The following is an 18,309-nucleotide window of genomic DNA, read 5'->3' on the forward strand; positions in this document are numbered from 1 at the left end:
GGGTTTTTATTTTGACAGCGAATGCGCACCTGCGGACCACTTATGTGCAGCCCTGGTTATTTAGCTCGTCATATTGCAGCCACAGAAATTCTTTTGTCCATGAAACCATAAAGCTGCACTTTCTTTTTTCCTTATAGTCTGATTTGTCATAACCTTTCCGTTTTGTGGTAAGCTTTTCTTTGGCTGTCACTTCTTCACGCTGACCTGTCTTATTTGGCTCAGCAGAACTAAAATATATATCCTGCTGCTTTTACACACGCACTAACATAACGCTCAGCGATTCTCTGCGCGATCAACCTCTCACATGTTTAAGCTGCGGGAGATTTCACTTGTCATGTTTGCATAGTAAGCTAACGATTGATAAGACGATGTCAGAGGAATTGGTGCGCAAATTATCATCACTCACCAATCAGTACTGTCGCTCTCTATACACAGTTCACGCGATTGCAAAGTGAAAGCAAAAAACAAGCGCAAATTCAAACGCGATTTCAGTATGTCACATATTGACAGTGGCCGATGCCAATGACATAATTACCCAGCTACATTTCCAAAAGAATGCAAAAGCATTGACATATATTTTTCCTTCCTAGGATAGGCCGACGGGCAGGGCAGAGATAGATTTTGGTAGCCCGACTGGAAAAAAGCCCCGTCGGGCTAGCGATTTTGCGAGCCCTGTATCTGATTGAGGAATCACTCATCTTTGGAAAAGAGAGTTTATTATGGAGAAATGTCTCTTTCCAAATAAAAGCTATACTATACGCTTCTTCTGGGCTATATTCTCAGCAGCATATTAAACATATCAGGTCCCCATAAGGAGAATCGTGTGCTAACGGCTGTCTAAATGACTCGGGTAAAGTTTGTAGCATGCTGCTTGTTGTTTTTCTCTGCTTCCACTTGTCTTTGCACTAGGATGATGTCGGAGTAAATGTGCAGTCATATTGGTTGTGTTCCCACTAGTGCTGTCAGCGTAAATCTGAAATGACATTAACGTCACAACACGGCAAATCTCCGTTAACGAGCTACCGCGGATCACCTCATGAGTGGGGCTGGAAGACGTCAACACATTAACGAGCTAACTGCGCTAACACACTAGTTCCCACCAATTGAGCATTGCTGGCACATCCAACATACTGTTTTACTTTTGTCCATGACAGGCTTACCTTCAGGGTCATACATCACATGAAAACCAAAATAGTTCCAAACGCCAGATCTGAATGAGGGTGGGGGAGGTTCAATTTGCCATGTTGCAACTAGCCTAGCTTCTGTCTCGCTAGCTTGCCCTGCGCTCAGTGAATCTGTGTTCGACTACTCCGCCTAGGCTGCACTGTCGAGCGCAGATCCACTGAGCGCTCAACACAGACAGCATCATCAGAAGGAAAGTTGATAAAATAAATTAAAAATGTTGTATCGTTCGATACATATGCGTACCGAACCGAAAGCACTGTATCGAACGGTTCGATATCGATACGAGTATCGTTGCACCCCTAATATATATATATATATATATATATATATATACACTTCAACTGTGAGAGACAGAATGTGAAAAAAAAAAAAATCCATGAATTCACATGGTAGGATTTGTAAAGAATTTATTCGTAAATCAGGGTGGAAAATAAGTATTTGGTCACCTCAAACAAGGAAAATCCCTGGCTCTCACAGACCTGTAACGTCTTCTGTAAGAAGCTTTTCTGTCCCCCACTCGTTACCTGTATGAATGGCACCTGTTTGACCTCATCATCTGTATAAAAGACACCTGTCCACAGCCTCAACCAGTCAGGCTCCAAACTCCGCCATGGCCAAGACCAAAGAGCTTTCGAAGGACACCAGGAAAAGAATTGTAGACCTGCACCAGACTGGGAAGAGTGAATCTACAATAGGCAAGCAGCTTGGTGTGAAAAAATCAACTGTGGGAGCAATCATCAGAAAATGGAAGACATACAAGACCACTGATAATCTCCCTCGATCTGGGGCTCCACGCAAGATCTCATCCCGTGGGGTCAAAATGATCATGAGAACGGTGAGCAAAGATCCCAGAACCACACGGGGGGACCTGGTGAATGACCTGCAGAGAGCTGGGACCAAAGTAACAAAGGTCATCATCAGTAACACACTACAACAGCAGGGAATCAAATCCCGCAGTGCCAGACGTGTTCCGCTGCTGAAGCCAGTGCATGTCCAGGCCCGTCTGAAGTTTGCCAGAGAGCACATGGATGATACAGCAGAGGATTGGGAGAATGTCATGTGGTCAGATGAAACCAAAGTAGAACTTTTTGGTATAAACTCAACTCGTCGTGTTTGGAGGAAGAAGAATACTGAGTTGCATCCCAAGAACACCATACCTACTGTGAAGCATGGGGGTGGAAACATCATGCTATGGGGCTGTTTTTCTGCCAAGGGGACAGGACGACTGATCCGTGTTAAGGACAGAATGAATGGGGCCAAGTATCGTGAGATTTTGAGCCAAAACCTCCTTCCATCAGTGAGAACTTTGAAGATGAAACGAGGCTGGGTCTTCCAACATGACAATGATCCAAAACACACCGCCCGGGCAACAAAGGAGTGGCTCCGTAAGAAGCATTTGAAAGTCCTGGAGTGGCCTAGCCAGTCTCCAGACCTCAACCCCATAGAAAATCTGTGGCGGGAGTTGAAAGTCCGTGTTGCTCGGTGACAGCCCCAAAACATCACTGCTCTTGAGAAGATCTGCATGGAGGAATGGGCCAAAATACCAGCTACTGTGTGTGCAAACCTGGTAAAGACCTATAGTAAACGTTTGACCTCTGTTATTGCCAACAAAGGTTATGTTACAAAGTATTGACTTGTATTTTTGTTATTGACCAAATACTTATTTTCCACCCTGATTTACGAATAAATTCTTTACAAATCCTACCATGTGAATTCATGGATTTTTTTTTCACATTCTGTCTCTCACAGTTGAAGTGTACCTCTGGTGCAAATTACTGACCTCTGTCATCATTTTAAGTGGGGGAACTTGCACAATCGGTGGCTGACTAAATACTTTTTTGCCCCACTGTATATGTATATATATGTATATATATATATGTATATATATATAACTGCTTGACATTTATTCAGCTGTATAAAAACTATAACTTTAATCTCAGCCAAACTGATTTACTCAGGAACAAATGAAACACTAAAAAAAAGCCAAACAATAACATTTTTAAGTTATCTAAGTGACTTATATATCATGTTTAACCTGAGTAGCGAAAGATGGCGGTGGGTTTGAAAACGATTAGCCGGGAGTCCGGTGTTCTCACGGGCTCTAGTTAGCCTTGCCCCCAGCTAGCTATCGAGCTAGTGGGTAACAGACGTCTCCGAAAATATGTGGTGTCTTGATAAACTGAGCAGATATTTGAGGTAAACACAGCTACATTCTCGCCTGAAAATATGTTAAACGTGTATTTTGTGACCCAGAAAGAATAATAAGAGTAATATTAAAACTAATTAGCTGCTGCTATTGTTGGAAACTGAGCAGGGCCACGCTATGAATTCTGGGACAGAGCTTCTTCTTCTTCGGGGTTTAACGGCAGCTGGCATCCTTGTACATGCAGTGCTGCCATCTTCTGTTTCAGTCCATTATTACACTCTTAAATCCTACTACTTATTCCTGCATCTTTTGTGATCTTACAAAGCTTCAAACGAAGCATCGACTATTAAATTAAACGATTTTAATAGTCGACGTAATCGTGACTAGTCGACTAATCGTGGCAGCCCTACAATCACTGAAGCTCATGTATCCCCAGGGTTATATAACACAATACTATCACTGTGTAAATTCTGCCCCTCCCTAAGCTTCCTTCTGCACCGGGGTTTCTTCCTGTTAAAAGGGAGTTTTTCCTTCCCTCTGTCGCCAAGTGTTTGGCCAAAGGACATCTGATTGTTGGTGTTTTCTCTCACTTACAATGTAAAGCAACTGCTGTGATTAGGCGCTATATGAATAGAACTGAATATAATGCACATATAACCGTGGGAACTCTTTGAATCATCACTCTCAGTGCTGCTTCATCATATGAAAGGTCAAATAAATCGAACAAATCTGTCAATCCAAGTAAATCTGGTCAGCGTGATTGTGATTCGTTGGCTCTAAAAGGTTACAGTGCATGTTTATGTTATCCCACTGAAGTGTCTGGCATCAATATAGTAGTTTCCCTTTAAGTTGAATGGAGACGGCGCGTGCTGGTGTTTTATTGAATCATGCCATCTGGACTGCAGGAAATTGAATCGTCTGTTTGAGTTTGTGATTCTCAAATTTTGTTTACTACGACTCGTTGTTTTTGTGCCAGGGCACAAGCTCGGACTTGACTCGATTAATCGATTGATTGTTGTTTTGCAGTGAGATTCAGAAGGTGTCCCGCGCCGCTCAAGCTTTCTACGCAGAAAATGCTAAGGACAACGTACCTCGCAACAGAGCGTCCAAGAGCATGGACATGGGTAAGCTTCACTCCCTCACCTCCTCATCAGTGAGAAAATCTCTCGTGTTTGTACATTTTCTGAGGCAGAAACGCTGCACGAACCACATTGTTGTCCCAACCATCACAAACAGCCCAGAATCCTCTTCTAATCATGGACTCAGCCTAGGAACAGACACACGCACAATCTCGGCAGCGATCGCACGCGTCTTATCAGTGCATTTCTTTGTTGTGATATGTAGCCCTCTGCTATTATCCTCCGCCTAAGGGGATTTGACCCCGTGAACTTATAAACCCCAGGGGCTTTCCAGCAAGCTCCACGAACACAGCTTCTGGTGTGTGCGTGTCTTTCCGTGCATCCTTTGTATTTGTGTGTGAACGAAAGGGCCGAGGTTTCCAATCTCATAGCTTGCTGTGTGTGGAAGGCGAGAATGCAGAGGCTGATTTCCTCATATTAACCCGAGTTGACCCCTCATTCTCTCCCCTCTCTTTTCCTCCATCTATTTTTTGATATTTTTCTTTACTTTTCTTGTTGTGCTTGCATCTCCTTGGATAAGATCTTGTTTTTTTCCCTTCCATTCCCTTCATCTTTGTTTATCTCCTTTTTCTTTTCAACACTTTGTTTCCTTACTGCAAGGCGATGAGTTCATTGCTCTCGCTCTCCTCCGTGCCTCTCTCCTTTCTTCTCTGCCTCTCTCTGATTTCCAATCCCGGTTCATTAGGTTCAGTGGATTGGCTTTCTTCCTGCAGCACACGCCTCTGCCACCCAAGCTGATTGGCTTTCATTACGGACAAGGGTGGTCTGCACACACGGCCGCGCGCACTCAGACACACACGCATACACACGCACACTGTGCTCTATCCCACTGAGGACCCACTCCAATACCCACCTCTATCTGTCTCCGCTCTCTGGCTTCTATCTCCATCTCTGGCCATCCTCCATTTCAATCTGTTTTTTTTCTTTTCCTTTGTTATCATTCCACGTCTATTCATCCCTTCCCTCTCCAAAGTGCTCAGGGCTGAAATAAGGTAGTTAGCAGAGCTTTGTGTGTCTCTGAGTGTGCGGCAGACCTCAGATGCCGGCCCTGTCTGTACGATTTGTTGTTAAAGAGACATTTTTTCCCCCCAGGAGTGTTTCCCACATGTCAGTCTGTATAGTCACGCGTACCTGAGCTTCAGCAGCACCTTAGAGCAGGTTAGCTTTTATTAAACACCACTTGACAGAAAGAGGTGAGCTGCTTTTATTGACCCTTGATGCCTCAGCAAATACTCTGTTGACTCAGAGCTTTCACTCACACAGAAATCCTCAGCCTGCAAATGCTGATATGAATTGTGGGATCGCTAACTCAATAGCTGCGCCAAACTTTGAATTTTCTGACAAGCGGTGTGGGTTTGTTCCAGTGGATCACAGAATCATGAATCAGTCTTTTTCTACTGTTCAATGCCCAAAATTGCCAGAAAGAATAATTTTTGCTTTCAGCTATAAAAGGTAAAATATGTTTTTTGGTTTTTTTTTTTGGTTTTTTGAGGCAAATCTCACAGTAAGTCTCTTCCAGTCAGTTTCTTTCCTCCCACTAATGCCTTTATCAGCCTGAAAAGCTCTAGTCTGCTTTGGAAAGTAGTCTGTATGGATTGGCTTTAAGATGCTTAAAGTGCATGGAAACATCAGACCTTTTAGGACTATACCGTCTATACCGCCATTTGCAGTCTAAGTGATATCATGTGCAATGACTCTGTAAAATGTTTAAAGAAGTGTGAGTGATTTAACCAAAAGTTATCTTTCGTTAAGAGTCATTTTCCAGGCAACACCTGGGCATTGTGGGAGTATCCTAAACCGCCCATAGCAGAAACACTACATCGCCTACAGTATGTCTTATTGATTATAGCAAAAGTTGGACCTTTATCCTTAATCAATTGGTCTATTTTTAAAGAGCTGGCAGTGACACAGAAATTAAAGCAATGAAATAATTAGCAGGGTTTTTAATGGAAGACCATATGCATAAATGAGAAAAGGTTAAAATCAAACAAGGCACACAGAATTTTTAACTATCAGAGGCAAAAACCAAAATGAAGCTCATGCAGGAGAGCCTTTAACCTGCATTCGTCCTAATTCACAGCACAGGTTGACTAATCTGCTTGTAAAACAGAGTCAGATTATATAGAAGTCTATGTGGAGATTACCCCAACTTTCATTAATGATCTCAGTAGACGCTTTCCTGATGTGTTAATAGTCTTAATTGCTGTTTTCAACTCTGATTTAATACAGCATGGTAGTGTTTTTGTCAATTCTGAACTTAATAGAGATGCACTGTCATCCTTAGAACTGGCAGCTGATGCAAACAAAAAACCCACTTTTTGTAAAATGCTGTTTTATTTTTATAATTAAAATTTCAAACCTTGCAATTGTCCTCAAGCTACAGTACGTCTTCCCTCCCTTAAACAATAAAGAAGTGCTGTGCTACTGGGAAGAAGTGCAAATCATTAACTGATGATGAGTTATTATCTACGCACCTTTACCTGACCAAGCAGAAGCAGCTAGTTTATTGAATAAAATAAATGTCAGGCATGTTTATAATTTCACCAGATAACAGATCATCAACCCTTTTCTCTTTTTTACTCATCTTCATAATTTTCCTCATAACTGCTTTGATCCTTTGCTCATACCAAGGCTGCTAGCTTGTGGCTAGCCCTGGACAGTGTTAGCTTTAGCTGCTTTGTCTTTGTTAGCTTCTTTAAAATATCCATGTGGGTGAGGGTCATTTGAGCGTATGATTGGATTTGTTGTTACAAATATTTTTGTAGTAGTCCCCCACAGCTTACAGTTGTGCTCTTCCATGCTAATGGAAGGCTTAATGGTCAGTCACCGGTCCAGACTGAGATCGCTGAAAATCTGCTGATTGTGGATGATGATCGATTATTGATTGACAAACTGTCTAAAGGTTGTCAGTCAGATCCATCGCTCACGCTATAAAAGCTGAGATGCTGAGCTTCAGGCTGTAAAACCAGAGTCTATAAACCAATGAGTTATGTTGCATATGCTACCTCCATCATTTATATACAGCTTTTGGTTTCATCATGTCTCTCAAGTTCATTCTCTTTGTGAATCTTCTTTCCTCATTCATACATGTTTTCTTCTACACTGCTTGTTTACTTTCTCTGTTTATTTGTCCTACCATCTGCCCCTCGCGCGCTCTTTCCTGTAATTCCTGGTTTTTCCATCTCATACTCAATCCTTCATTTACTCTCTTTCAGTCACTTTTGTCCTTTGGCTCTGCTACTCCCTTTTACATTTTCCACTGACCTACTGCACTGTCTATATCCTCAAAGCATTATTCAGTGTCAGTGTACTTTACAAGAACTACCCTTACTTTGTATAGTAATGTTTCAGTAATAAAGTAACACACTAAGTTAGCAGAGTTGGTGTTAAACGTGAGATTCTTACGTTTTTAGCCTTCCTCTGTGGCAGTAGAGACCAACTTGGCTGCTGGCCACGCAGACTTTTATCTTTCCGGCACAGTGAAAGGGAAGCTTTTCATTATCTGCCAGGGTCATGAGGCCTGGAATATTTTTTCCCGAAACTTTGAAAGTATTTAAGTTTTATTTTATCTGGCACATGTGGACAAGAAAGGTATTTTTTGCTTCTTTGTCTTGGTAGCTACAGATGTCACTTTTTTTCACTTTCCGCTTTACTTTGACTGATTGTGTGTTTGTTTGTTTTTTCTTAAGTTTTTTTTACTATTATATTTTCCCGGCACACCCAGTCTCCGCATCTGTCTTCCTCGCTCCCTGCTGTTCCCTCTCCTATGTTATCCCTTGCTCTCACTCTTGCTCGCTCCCTCACCCTCATCTGTCCGTTGGGAAAATTGACCTCATAAAAAATGAAAAGGATTATTTAAGAGAAATGGCAGGATAATGAAAACCTATTATTGTATCCCACGGTGCACCGGCTGCGGTGGCGACCGCCGGCCGACCGCAATCCTAGTTAGATTAGGTGTTGGTGGGCGGGGGCGGGGTGTTGGTGGGAGGTCTTCTTTGTCCCTTTATTATTTCTCATATTGTCTCATCTCTCTGTTCTCATTTTCTCTCACAATCACAATATCTCGCTTTCTTCTGGTTTTCTTATATTTCTGCCGCCTTTTCATTTCCTCCTTCAGTCTGTGTCATTTTGCCTCTCGCTTGTCCTCTTCCATCTTACGCCGGGAGTCATTTACAACATATGCCAGCACCAGTAGGCTCCAGTATAACCATTTATGAAGCAGCACGGGGCACTGGAATGACCTGCGTGCTGTTTTGTGTTGCACTAGATATTACTTGCATAATGTGTGATATTTACTGTGTCCCTCTGGCTCTTTCTTTTTTCCTAGTGGCTGATGAAAGCAACGTGGGATCACTGGTCGGGCAGAAGAACAGTGAGTGTTTGATATATTTTTCTTTGACCCACCAATCTGCCACGCTTCCCTTGTTGTGTCTTTTGGCTTAACGATTCAACAAGTCCACGCAGGAAAAAAATGAACCGTATGTGTGAAGATTCTTGTTATTCTCAAATATTCTTCTTTATTCTTTATTCCCTCCGCCTCCTTTTTTTTTCTTTTTTTCCTCCCCTGGCTGACAGAGTTGAGTTGTGCAGCACTTAGCGTCTGAGCTCGTGCAGCTTTATTGCCGCCCAGGTCAGCAGGCCCGCAGTGTTCAATCCTCACCCAGCTGACAGCAGCCCCCACTCCATCACAATGAATTCTGCTCCAGTTATTTGTTCGCACTCAGTTCTGCTTTGTTTTATTTGAGAAGAGTCTCGTTAAATGTAAAAGAGAAGACTTTTTTTTCTGCTTACAGACGACACGGCGCAGTGGTGGTTCAAAGTGATGTATGTGAAGTAATCGGTGTTTGGTTTTTGTTTGTTTTGTTTTTCTGAGAAGGAGAAGAGGATATATAATGTAAGCTAAAACATCAACGAACTCAAAGTCCCTTTCTGTCCAACCTCCAATCATTTTCACTGTCCAAGCCTTTATCAGGAAGTCAAACAGTGGGTGTTTGATGGCCTGCAGTTTGGTGAACAGTCTCTCGTCTGTCAGCTCTTCATATAGAAAGAAGGACGTGGTCAATTCCAAATACTGGGGTTACTAAACTAGTAGGGCTGCTCGATTATGGCAAAAATGATAATCATGATTATTTTCACTGAAATTGAGATCTCGATTATTTGACGATATTTATTTAACATTAACAATGTGTTGAATAATGACTTTAAAGATTGTCAAAAAATAATATAAAATAGTGTGCAAATACTGATAACAGTGCAAATTTTTGCAATATAAGAAATAAATGAAAAATGTAAACATCTATGTTTAGTGAACTTTGCAGTGTTGCTCTGTGGTGCAGCTACGACACTGTAGCAAAGTTTACACACTGTGTCTACTTGATCCACGTCTGACTCCGCGAACCCATAATGTTTCCACACCACTGAAGTTTTTTTTACCTCTCTTTTCAACCAACAGCAGTCACTCTCCTCTCCAAATAACTTCTGCTTAGCTTTGCGAGCTTCCCTCGGGTCCTCTTAATCAGCGGTCCCCAACCCCCGGGCCTCGGACCGGTACCGGTCCGTGAGTCGTTTGGTACCGGGCCGCGAGAGTTGAGGCTCAGGTGTGAAATGTATATTTTTCAGGGTTTTTATCCGTTTTCAGCGTTATTTTGTTGTCGTTTTTATCGTTTACTCGGTTTTCCTGGGTCTTTTCACGTGTTATGAATAAAATTTATTTTTTTCAGTACCGGTACTAGTTTTATTTTGTTGTATTTATCCGCGACACCTTAAAGGCCGGTCCATGAAAATATTGTCGGGCATAAACCGGTCCGTGGCGCAAAAAAGGTTGGAGACCGCTGCTCACACGTGTTCGAAATGCAGAGAGGTGCGCTCGATTTGCCACACGGAGCAGCGCGAGAGTAAAGCACGCGGAGAGGCTAATAATCGGCTCAGTCATTTTTAATGATCGTTGAAAGCCCAGATCGTAATCGAGATTAAAATTCGATTAATTGAGCAGCCCTAGTGTCTAGTCATGGGTGGGTAATCGGTATTGCCAGTGCGTGTGGCATATTTGTCTTCTCACAATATCTTTTTGTTCTTCCAATATGAGAAAGCACCCTATAGAGGACAAATGATGTGTTACAATTAATCGTGGACTCATTTTTAGAAGAGAAATCAACAAATGTTTTGGTCTGTGCCATATTTGTGCAAATCATTGTAGCAGTTGCACTTGTAGGACTCAGCCATGTTTGTGGAGTATCTGGTTGGAGGTGTCGGTGTAGCAGTTTATGCTGCAGAGTGGGAGGCCTCTTAAAACTAGTGATGTGCGATACCACTGATTTTCTTTCCGATCTGATACCAATTAATATTCAGGGTGGTATCGACGATACTGATCCGATACCGATACTTTGTACAAAAACTTTTTTAATTTATTGTATCTCAAATTATAGCGTCATAATGATTACAGGACATCAGATTACTTGTTCTTATCACTTAATAATGCAGAATTCATCATATAGAAATTAAAAAACTGAAGTTGTGCGCTATTTGAACTCCTTGCCTGCCTGCAGCACTAAAGGACTCCGTGAGAGACGTCTGTCTCGCCCTAGCAGCACCTGTCCCTGTCCTCCTCTTCAGTTTACCTCAACATACGCACCTCATATTCTGTGTTATTTACTCTGAGGTGTTTGACAAGGTTAGTGATGTTGCCACAATCATACTTGCCAACCCTCCTGATTTTTCCGGGAGAATCCCGAATTTCAGTGCCCCTCCCGAAAATCTCCTGGAGCCACCATTCTCCCGAATTTCTCCCGATTTTCCACCCGGACAACAAAATTGAAAAACCATATCGCAGAATTCATAGCGCGGCCCAGCCAATTCCAGTTTCCAACAATGGTGGCAGCGACTTTAATATTACTCTTATTTCTCTTTCTGGGTCGCAAAAAAACTTTTAACATATTTTCAGGTGAGAATGTAGCTGTGTAAACTTCAAATATCTGAGCCGACCGACACACCGTCTTCAAATCCCCGCGGTCTTTCGCTACTCGGGTTAAACATGATATATTAGTCACTTAGATAACTTAAAATGTTATTGTTTGGCTTTTTCAGTGTTTTATTTGTTCGTGAGTAAATCGGTTTGGCTGAGATTAAAGTTATTAGATTAGATTAAATTAAATTTAACTTTATTAATCCCTCGGGAGGGTGCTTCCGGGGTTTTCACACAGCTGAATAAACGTCAAACAGAAAACAAATTAAACAAAGTGTGAGACGGTCGAGTGTTTACTCCAGTGCCCAGTTATATTTTAGATAGCAAGGAGCAGACGGCAGTTTCACTCCACCGAGGGAGCTCATGACGTACTACCCGGCTTTCTTTAGACCACGGTCCTCAGGTGGAAGCAGCCTCTGAATTTGGACACCCCAGGTGTTTCCGAGCCGGCCAATAATAACGGTGACATTTAATATATTTTATCCGATAAATAAACCCGTAAAATGTATTTAACAACAGCCCTTTTGAATGTCTCCCGAGTATGGCCACAACACCTCACTCTTGGAGCACTTTTTTTGCCACATGTACCGCAAACCATGTCTCAGCTGTTTGTGGAGGTAAAATAAGTCCGCACATGACACCAATTACGCTCAGCCATTATTGTGAGTGCGTACGCCAAGGGGCTGCGAGACATTTATACAGCCGTATTTCACACATGGCTATGAAAGGCCGAAGAGGAACTAGTTCCTTTGAATGTAGACAATCCGAATGTTATAGTTTCTTTCCACTGTGTTCCTGTTAATGATAAACTACAAATTTACTCTAAATTACTAAAATATCGATATTTTAATGTGAGAATCGATTCTAGAACATAAATGATTGGTATCGGAGGAATCGATATTTCAGGATCGATCCGCACATCACTACTTAAAACTGATTGCTCATTACATACGAGAGATCTTAGAGTAAAAAGAGACTCCTTTGGAGCTCTTTGATACTAAATGTGAAGTGTTGGTCATAGTGAACTCCTTGTATCAGGTTTTATGTTCATCATGGATTCACCGTGGTGGTCTAGCCGGCTATAATGAGAGCTTCCTTTGTGATGGTGAAATTCCTGACTTTAGGCTCTACATACCTTACAGACTCATTGATCTCCTTTCTCAGGACTCCAGTTTCTAGAAGGCTTTTCTTTTGATAGTTTATGGTTTTTTATATTTCTGTCTGCAAAAACAACAGCTTGTGCTTTTGCAATACACTGATTGACATGCTCAATTGAATATAACGTGCAGATATAGATGTGGCACTGCAAGAGGAGAAAAATTAATATTTGAGATGCAATCAAAAGTTCATCCACACGTGATTTTAAAAACACTTTTTTGTAGTAGTTCAGATCTTTTCAGCAAACCTGTCTGATGGCTCGCGACATTACAGTAAAACTTGGCGCTGACAGTCTGACCCGGGAAGATAAATCCAGGGTGTCCAAATGGCGTCGATGTCAAAGAAAATGATGAGTTTGCTTCCGCTCATGCTTGTTACCTAAACATGGAGACTGCTGTCTGCTCTCTGGCTTGTATCCTGAGATATTTGCTTTCTGTGCGAGTTTGAGGTCCGTGGTGAATTTGGTGAAGCAGGTGAGCCAGAACGTGTGAGGATCCAGAGCAGAGGCGACTGGAAATTGAAGCATGGATGACGACATCAGAGGTCTTTATTAGTGCGCCCTTAAAGCACCACGTTAACACCCACAGCATGAGCCTCGAGTGGTGTTTGATTTTGAACATGGAATTTTTTTACTTCCTGGGAGTCTGTGGCAATCTAACAATAATGACAGGAAAGATTAGGTGCAGTATTACTGGAGCTTTTTCTGATCACTAGTGGTAAATTTCTGCTTTGTTAGATCTAACAGCTTCAGCATTTCTTCTCAGTGGCCGACTGGCAGACCCTCTGTGGTTGATCTGCTCACAGAGTGTCGTGACTCCAGCTCGGCTGCAGACGTCAGGATTTTAATTGTAGAGCTCAGCAGTGATTTGTATCTCATTTAGATTTAATGTCTTTAATATGACAGCAATGCCCCGTATAAGAAAATTAGCATTTAAGTTGTGATGTTGGGAGACATATCTGGCCTTGTTGCTCCTTCTGTTCCTGCTCTCACACACACACCGATCTCTAAAATCCACCTGCAACAGCCAGCTAAGCCTGTTGCCTGGCAGAATACAAATGGCCCGAGCATCGTTGCTGACCTCAAATCCCCCACACTCAGCATTCCCACAAGTGGCTTCACCCCCGCCCTCCTCTTCTTCTGTCTGATACCCACCCTACCCTGCCACCCTGTCCTCTCCTGCTCACATTTTCCAAGCATTTCTAAGCAAACATGATAGATAAAGCGATCCATTTCTTCTCTGCTGCATTCCTTTCTTCTTGTGGTTTTTTTCTTCACCCCCCCTCCAGTTGACGTCTTAGCTAGTGCGTATTGACAGGGCTTTTGCGTGTTTTTCATTTTTGCTGATGCAGAGTATTTTGCCCAGCTTCCTGCTCCATATCCCAACCCACCCCTCCTTCCTAAATGGCCTCGCTGTTTCTTTATGAGCTTTGACATATTTCATTAGGCGGATGGTCTTAAGAGGCCTGCCTGGCTTCTTTAATCTGGCTAAAACCCTCTTTCTCTCTGGCTGAAGCTGCCGCGAGGTGCGTTTCACTCCCCTAACTCTTTCTTTCCTCTCTCTCCATCTTTCTCTCTGTCACTTACTCAAGCTGTCCCCTCTCTCTCTCTCTCTGTCTTGATTCTCCAGTCGTTTGAGTCTCAATCTTCAATAGAGCTTTAAGTCTCTTTTTTTTTCTTCCGCTTTCATCTTTGCAACCACTCGTCCTTTCCTACTTCTTCCCAATCGCCTTTTTCTCGCTCTTTGTCGCCAGACTCATCCCCATTTTTAGTCTGCTCTCAATCCCAAAACTTCATCTCCTTCTCTCTCTCTCTCTCTCTCCGCCTTTCTTTCCCTCTTTCTCTCTTCACGATCAATTTCATTCCCTTTCTCTCAACAGGCTGATCCTTTTTTTAGTAACTCGCCTTCTGTAATCTGTGGTTCTCCCTCTCCCGCTGTCTCTTTCCTCGCTCAGCTGCAGCAGTATCTGTTCCAGCTTCATGTGATTATGCTGAACATGCTCCAGCCTTGGAGTTTCCTCTACCGACTCAGACCCGGCCGTCTCAGTGTGTGTTGTGTTTGCATGTACGTGCATGTGAACACCCCACCAAGACACTCCCAGCAGTGCTGGACAGATATCGCTCCATTCATCCCTTTATTTCTCTTCCTTAGAGTGTCTTCCTGGCAGCAGGCTACTTTACCCCTTACAACACACCTGGGATCTCATCCAGCCCAGCAGCACTGTACCTCCGCTCATTTTGTATGTTTTTCCTGCCTTTTCCAAGCTTCTCTAAGTGTGTTTTGTTTTTGTTTTGCTTTAAACGATCACCTTGAAAACCCTCATTCAGACTCATTCGTTGTTGTTTGGATGTTTAGAGCTAAATGGCTAACAGCTAACCCTGCAGCAGTGCCACCAGTGAGATCACTCTGTGTGCCCATTAGTCCCTGTTGTTTCTTTCCTGCACAATAAGGCATCAGAAAGCTAGCCAGCATCCTGCCAGCGCTGAAGCCTTTGCTTTTTTCCCCCTGACAGTATTTGTTTGGGCGCTTTTTTTCTGCTGTTTGTGCTCTTTCCTTCTTTTACTTGCTATATCATAAGGACTGTTTGTATGCGCTCCCATAACTCTGCCTTTGGGAAAAAAACCAAAACAAAACAAACTCCTCTTTCTTTAAACTTGACCACTATCCTCTTCAAGTTGGTATTCGTCTTCTGCACCTCAGGCCTCAGTCCATTGATCCTACTTGATTTGGATGAATTCCTGAAAGGCCGGCACATCGGTGACCTGTGCTGGACGTGTTTTGGTGTAGTAAAAGGGCTACCTTTCAACTTTATTTTTGAAGACAAAAAGGTCGCCAGGAGGTAAATCTAGTCAGTAGGTCAGGCGCTCAGATAGTGTTTGTGTGGCCAAAAAAGGAAGGTTTAATGGTTTGTGCTGTCCTCACTTAAAGACTCCACTGGTTCAACTGAGCTGTTGCTCTGTCCACAGAGCGAGCTACAGATCGGAGCCACACTGGTAGCCTTCAGGTCTAATGTGTGTCTGGTGGCCATCAAGGGCGGGGGCACTGGCGGTTTGTTCCCCGGCTGGTGAGGCTGTCTATGTGGATATGGAATATCACGTGAACTAGCGTGAGAGTGTATTCGAGCTCTGGAACCAGTCTCCTGGAGACAGGATGGACTCTGTTCCAGTCTGGAGTTTCCCTCTATGAGAGGCGGCAGGCAGGGGTGGGTGTTTTGTATCCCCTGGACTTTCTGCCTATATGTTGGGGCTTTTCCCAGTGGACGAGGGGGTTGTTTCTCTGTGTCTTCCGGGAAAGGGTCCGAGCTCTCCAGAGTTGAACAAAGAGCTGACCTTGAGATTGATAATGGCTCAGTTTAAATCAGGTTTGGGTTACAGCAGCGGTGTGTTTATGTTTAATCTTGTGTCAGACTGTAAGAAACTGGCATTTAAATAGAACAATATACACAAGCCCCTCCCACCCCAACACCCATGCCTTTCCCTTGATTTATTGAAGCACTTTTTGTAGCAGTTTAGCTTAAAAGAAAAAGGCTAATAGGTACTTCCAGCTAGACTTAAATCATGGACACTGTGTTTTCTTGGTGAAGCCATTATGTCTCTTGACAACCAGGTGTGATCTGTGAAGCATAGAAAATGTTATGTTTACTGCATCCCTGTTTTCTCTGGCTGCACAAAGGGGCAAACCTCCTGAAAAAAGAAACCAGTGTTCAAGAGTCCAAAACAACAGTTCCTCTAAGCGCTAGTTAAGGCTTGCTTCCTTAGACGTTCATGTTAAAACATCCACCTTCACGAGATTAAAAAGCATATTTACAATGTGGTAGAAAATACTCTTTTGGCCTCTATGGATACTTTCCCCTTTAAAAATTAACTAAATAAAAGTGTTAGGGGTGTGGCCAAGTTGAGTGACGGGTGTCCCAACACAGGCAGCTAGAACCAGTTGGGATCTGCTAGACCTTTCTCCTACCCTTTAACTCCAATCTGTTGTGGCAGATGGCTGCCTGGTTCTGCCAGAGGTTTCTTCCTGATAAAGGGGAGTTCTTCCTTCCCGCTCTCACCAAGTGTTTGCTCATAAGGGGTCGTGTGGGTTTTCTCTGTATTACTTAGTCTATTTCCCTTACAATATAAAATATAATGTCATTTATAAATGAAAATGAATTGAAATGAAACCACTACTTGAAATCATAAAACTGGCACTTACACTATCTGTGTTATTTTGGTGCATTTGAAGCATTTTTAGTGGATTATTACAGCTTGCTGTCCCTGAGGTTTGTGCTTCAGTTTTTAAGGTCACTTCCTGGTACTAAAAATCAACATGGGAGCAGCAAAATGCTAACATTAAGTCCAAAACCTATGGGTGGAATCACTGTGGATATATCGATCTTTTCTGTTTGTTTGTGTGTGTGTGGGTTGACTGTGTTTTGGATCTGGGTCATACACTTTACGTAGGTGTTTCATTGTTTTCAATTTAATGCCAAATTCAAGTTTTTCCACAATAATTTAAGATCTTTTTGTCTTGATGACGTGTACAACAAGCTCAGCGAGCTTTGTGAAAATGTAATAAAGTTTTCTGTGATTCTGAATGGTTGCAGGCTGTGATTGGTTGTCATTCGGCATATTTAATGTGTCTCAGCTAATTCACTCAGGACCATAGTGACTGTCTTGAAGTCTGACTCCTGCATTAAGGTTAAGTGAATAGTTTGGCTGTCTGTAAAGGTCTTTATAAATCTAGCATGTGTGTATGTTTGTGTGCGTCTCAATGTATGCACCCTCTCAGTTCTGCCTCATTGCCTCAAGTATTTTAACTGGCTGCGCGTTTACAAATGGCACATGTCCCACTCCGCAGAGTTCTCTCCAGCCTTCATCCATACTCTGCCACCCCCGCTGCGTCGCAGTAATCCAGTAAAGGTAGGCAGTAATTATGAAATGGCCTTTTAAGTCCTCTCCAGTTATTAAAGCCATTCGTCTAGGTGGAGGCTAAATACAAACAGCCCATATGTCCCCTTTCCCTCATACATCTAAACAACTAAACACAATTACTGCCAGAGCAATGTTTCCATCCAGCTTCATTTTCTGCCTCTGACATAGCTGAATGCATTCGGATAGTAATGGATGGATGCTTAATGATTGAACAGGTCTTTAATTGGAGTGAGTTTTGATAGGCCATACCATGAATTGGATTTTACTTTTACTGGCTGTACAGTCGTATGAAGTCATTTGGTGGGCAGTCAGGTTTGTCGGGCGATATGAAAATAGTTGCTGTGTCACAGTGCCATTCATTTTTAAAGGATGCAGCTGGGGATGTTTTGTATTTATCTTTCTGTCAACAAATCCCATGAAAAAAGTAGCGCGATCAGTTGATTCAAACATGTGGAAATTTACTGATGTTTGAATAGTGTTCTGCTATGATTGTATGTAAGTCCTGGGTTTGGGGGCTAAATGTGACAGATAAAGGAAAGAAAAGAGAAAAGCTAACACACTGGTATCTACTCTTCAGACACAAGTGGCAACTTTCAGGGCCAACACAGAAGTGCTTAAACTGTAGTTCCTCGAATGGCCACTGGGGACTGCCTACAAAAGCGCAAAAATCCACAACACCACAGCAGTAGTACATTTTTAACACAATTTCCTCACAGTTGTGTTTGTGATGGTGATTCTTTTTTTTTAAATTTATTATTCATGTAAGTGACAAATTATGTTTGCTATCAGGTTAATTGTACCATCAGAC

General features: G+C 42.6%; 1 protein-coding gene and 1 long non-coding RNA gene across 6 annotated transcripts in view; both read left to right on the top strand.

Moving 5' to 3' along the window:
• Nucleotides 1-18,309, top strand: part of pard3ba (par-3 family cell polarity regulator beta a) — a 225,201-nt gene that overhangs the window by 105,690 nt on the left and 101,202 nt on the right. For all 5 annotated transcript variants that reach the window (XM_085151856.1, XM_085151855.1, XM_085151854.1 and 2 more), the window contains 2 exons: nt 4,358-4,455; nt 8,798-8,842. In XM_085151856.1, the coding sequence (XP_085007982.1) occupies nt 4,358-4,455; nt 8,798-8,842 (143 nt within the window). The remainder of the gene's footprint in view (nt 1-4,357; nt 4,456-8,797; nt 8,843-18,309) is intronic.
• Nucleotides 10,302-18,309, top strand: part of LOC146492110 (uncharacterized) — a 9,095-nt gene continuing 1,087 nt past the window's right edge. The window contains exons 1-2 of the long non-coding RNA XR_014872458.1: nt 10,302-17,183; nt 17,228-18,309. The exon at nt 17,228-18,309 is cut by the window's right edge and continues 1,087 nt beyond it. This is a non-coding gene — a long non-coding RNA (uncharacterized LOC146492110). The remainder of the gene's footprint in view (nt 17,184-17,227) is intronic.

The sequence above is a fragment of the Neolamprologus multifasciatus genome, chromosome 23, assembly GCF_963576455.1.
Source record: "Neolamprologus multifasciatus chromosome 23, fNeoMul1.2, whole genome shotgun sequence".
In the NCBI taxonomy this organism is placed as follows: Eukaryota; Metazoa; Chordata; class Actinopteri; order Cichliformes; family Cichlidae; genus Neolamprologus; species Neolamprologus multifasciatus.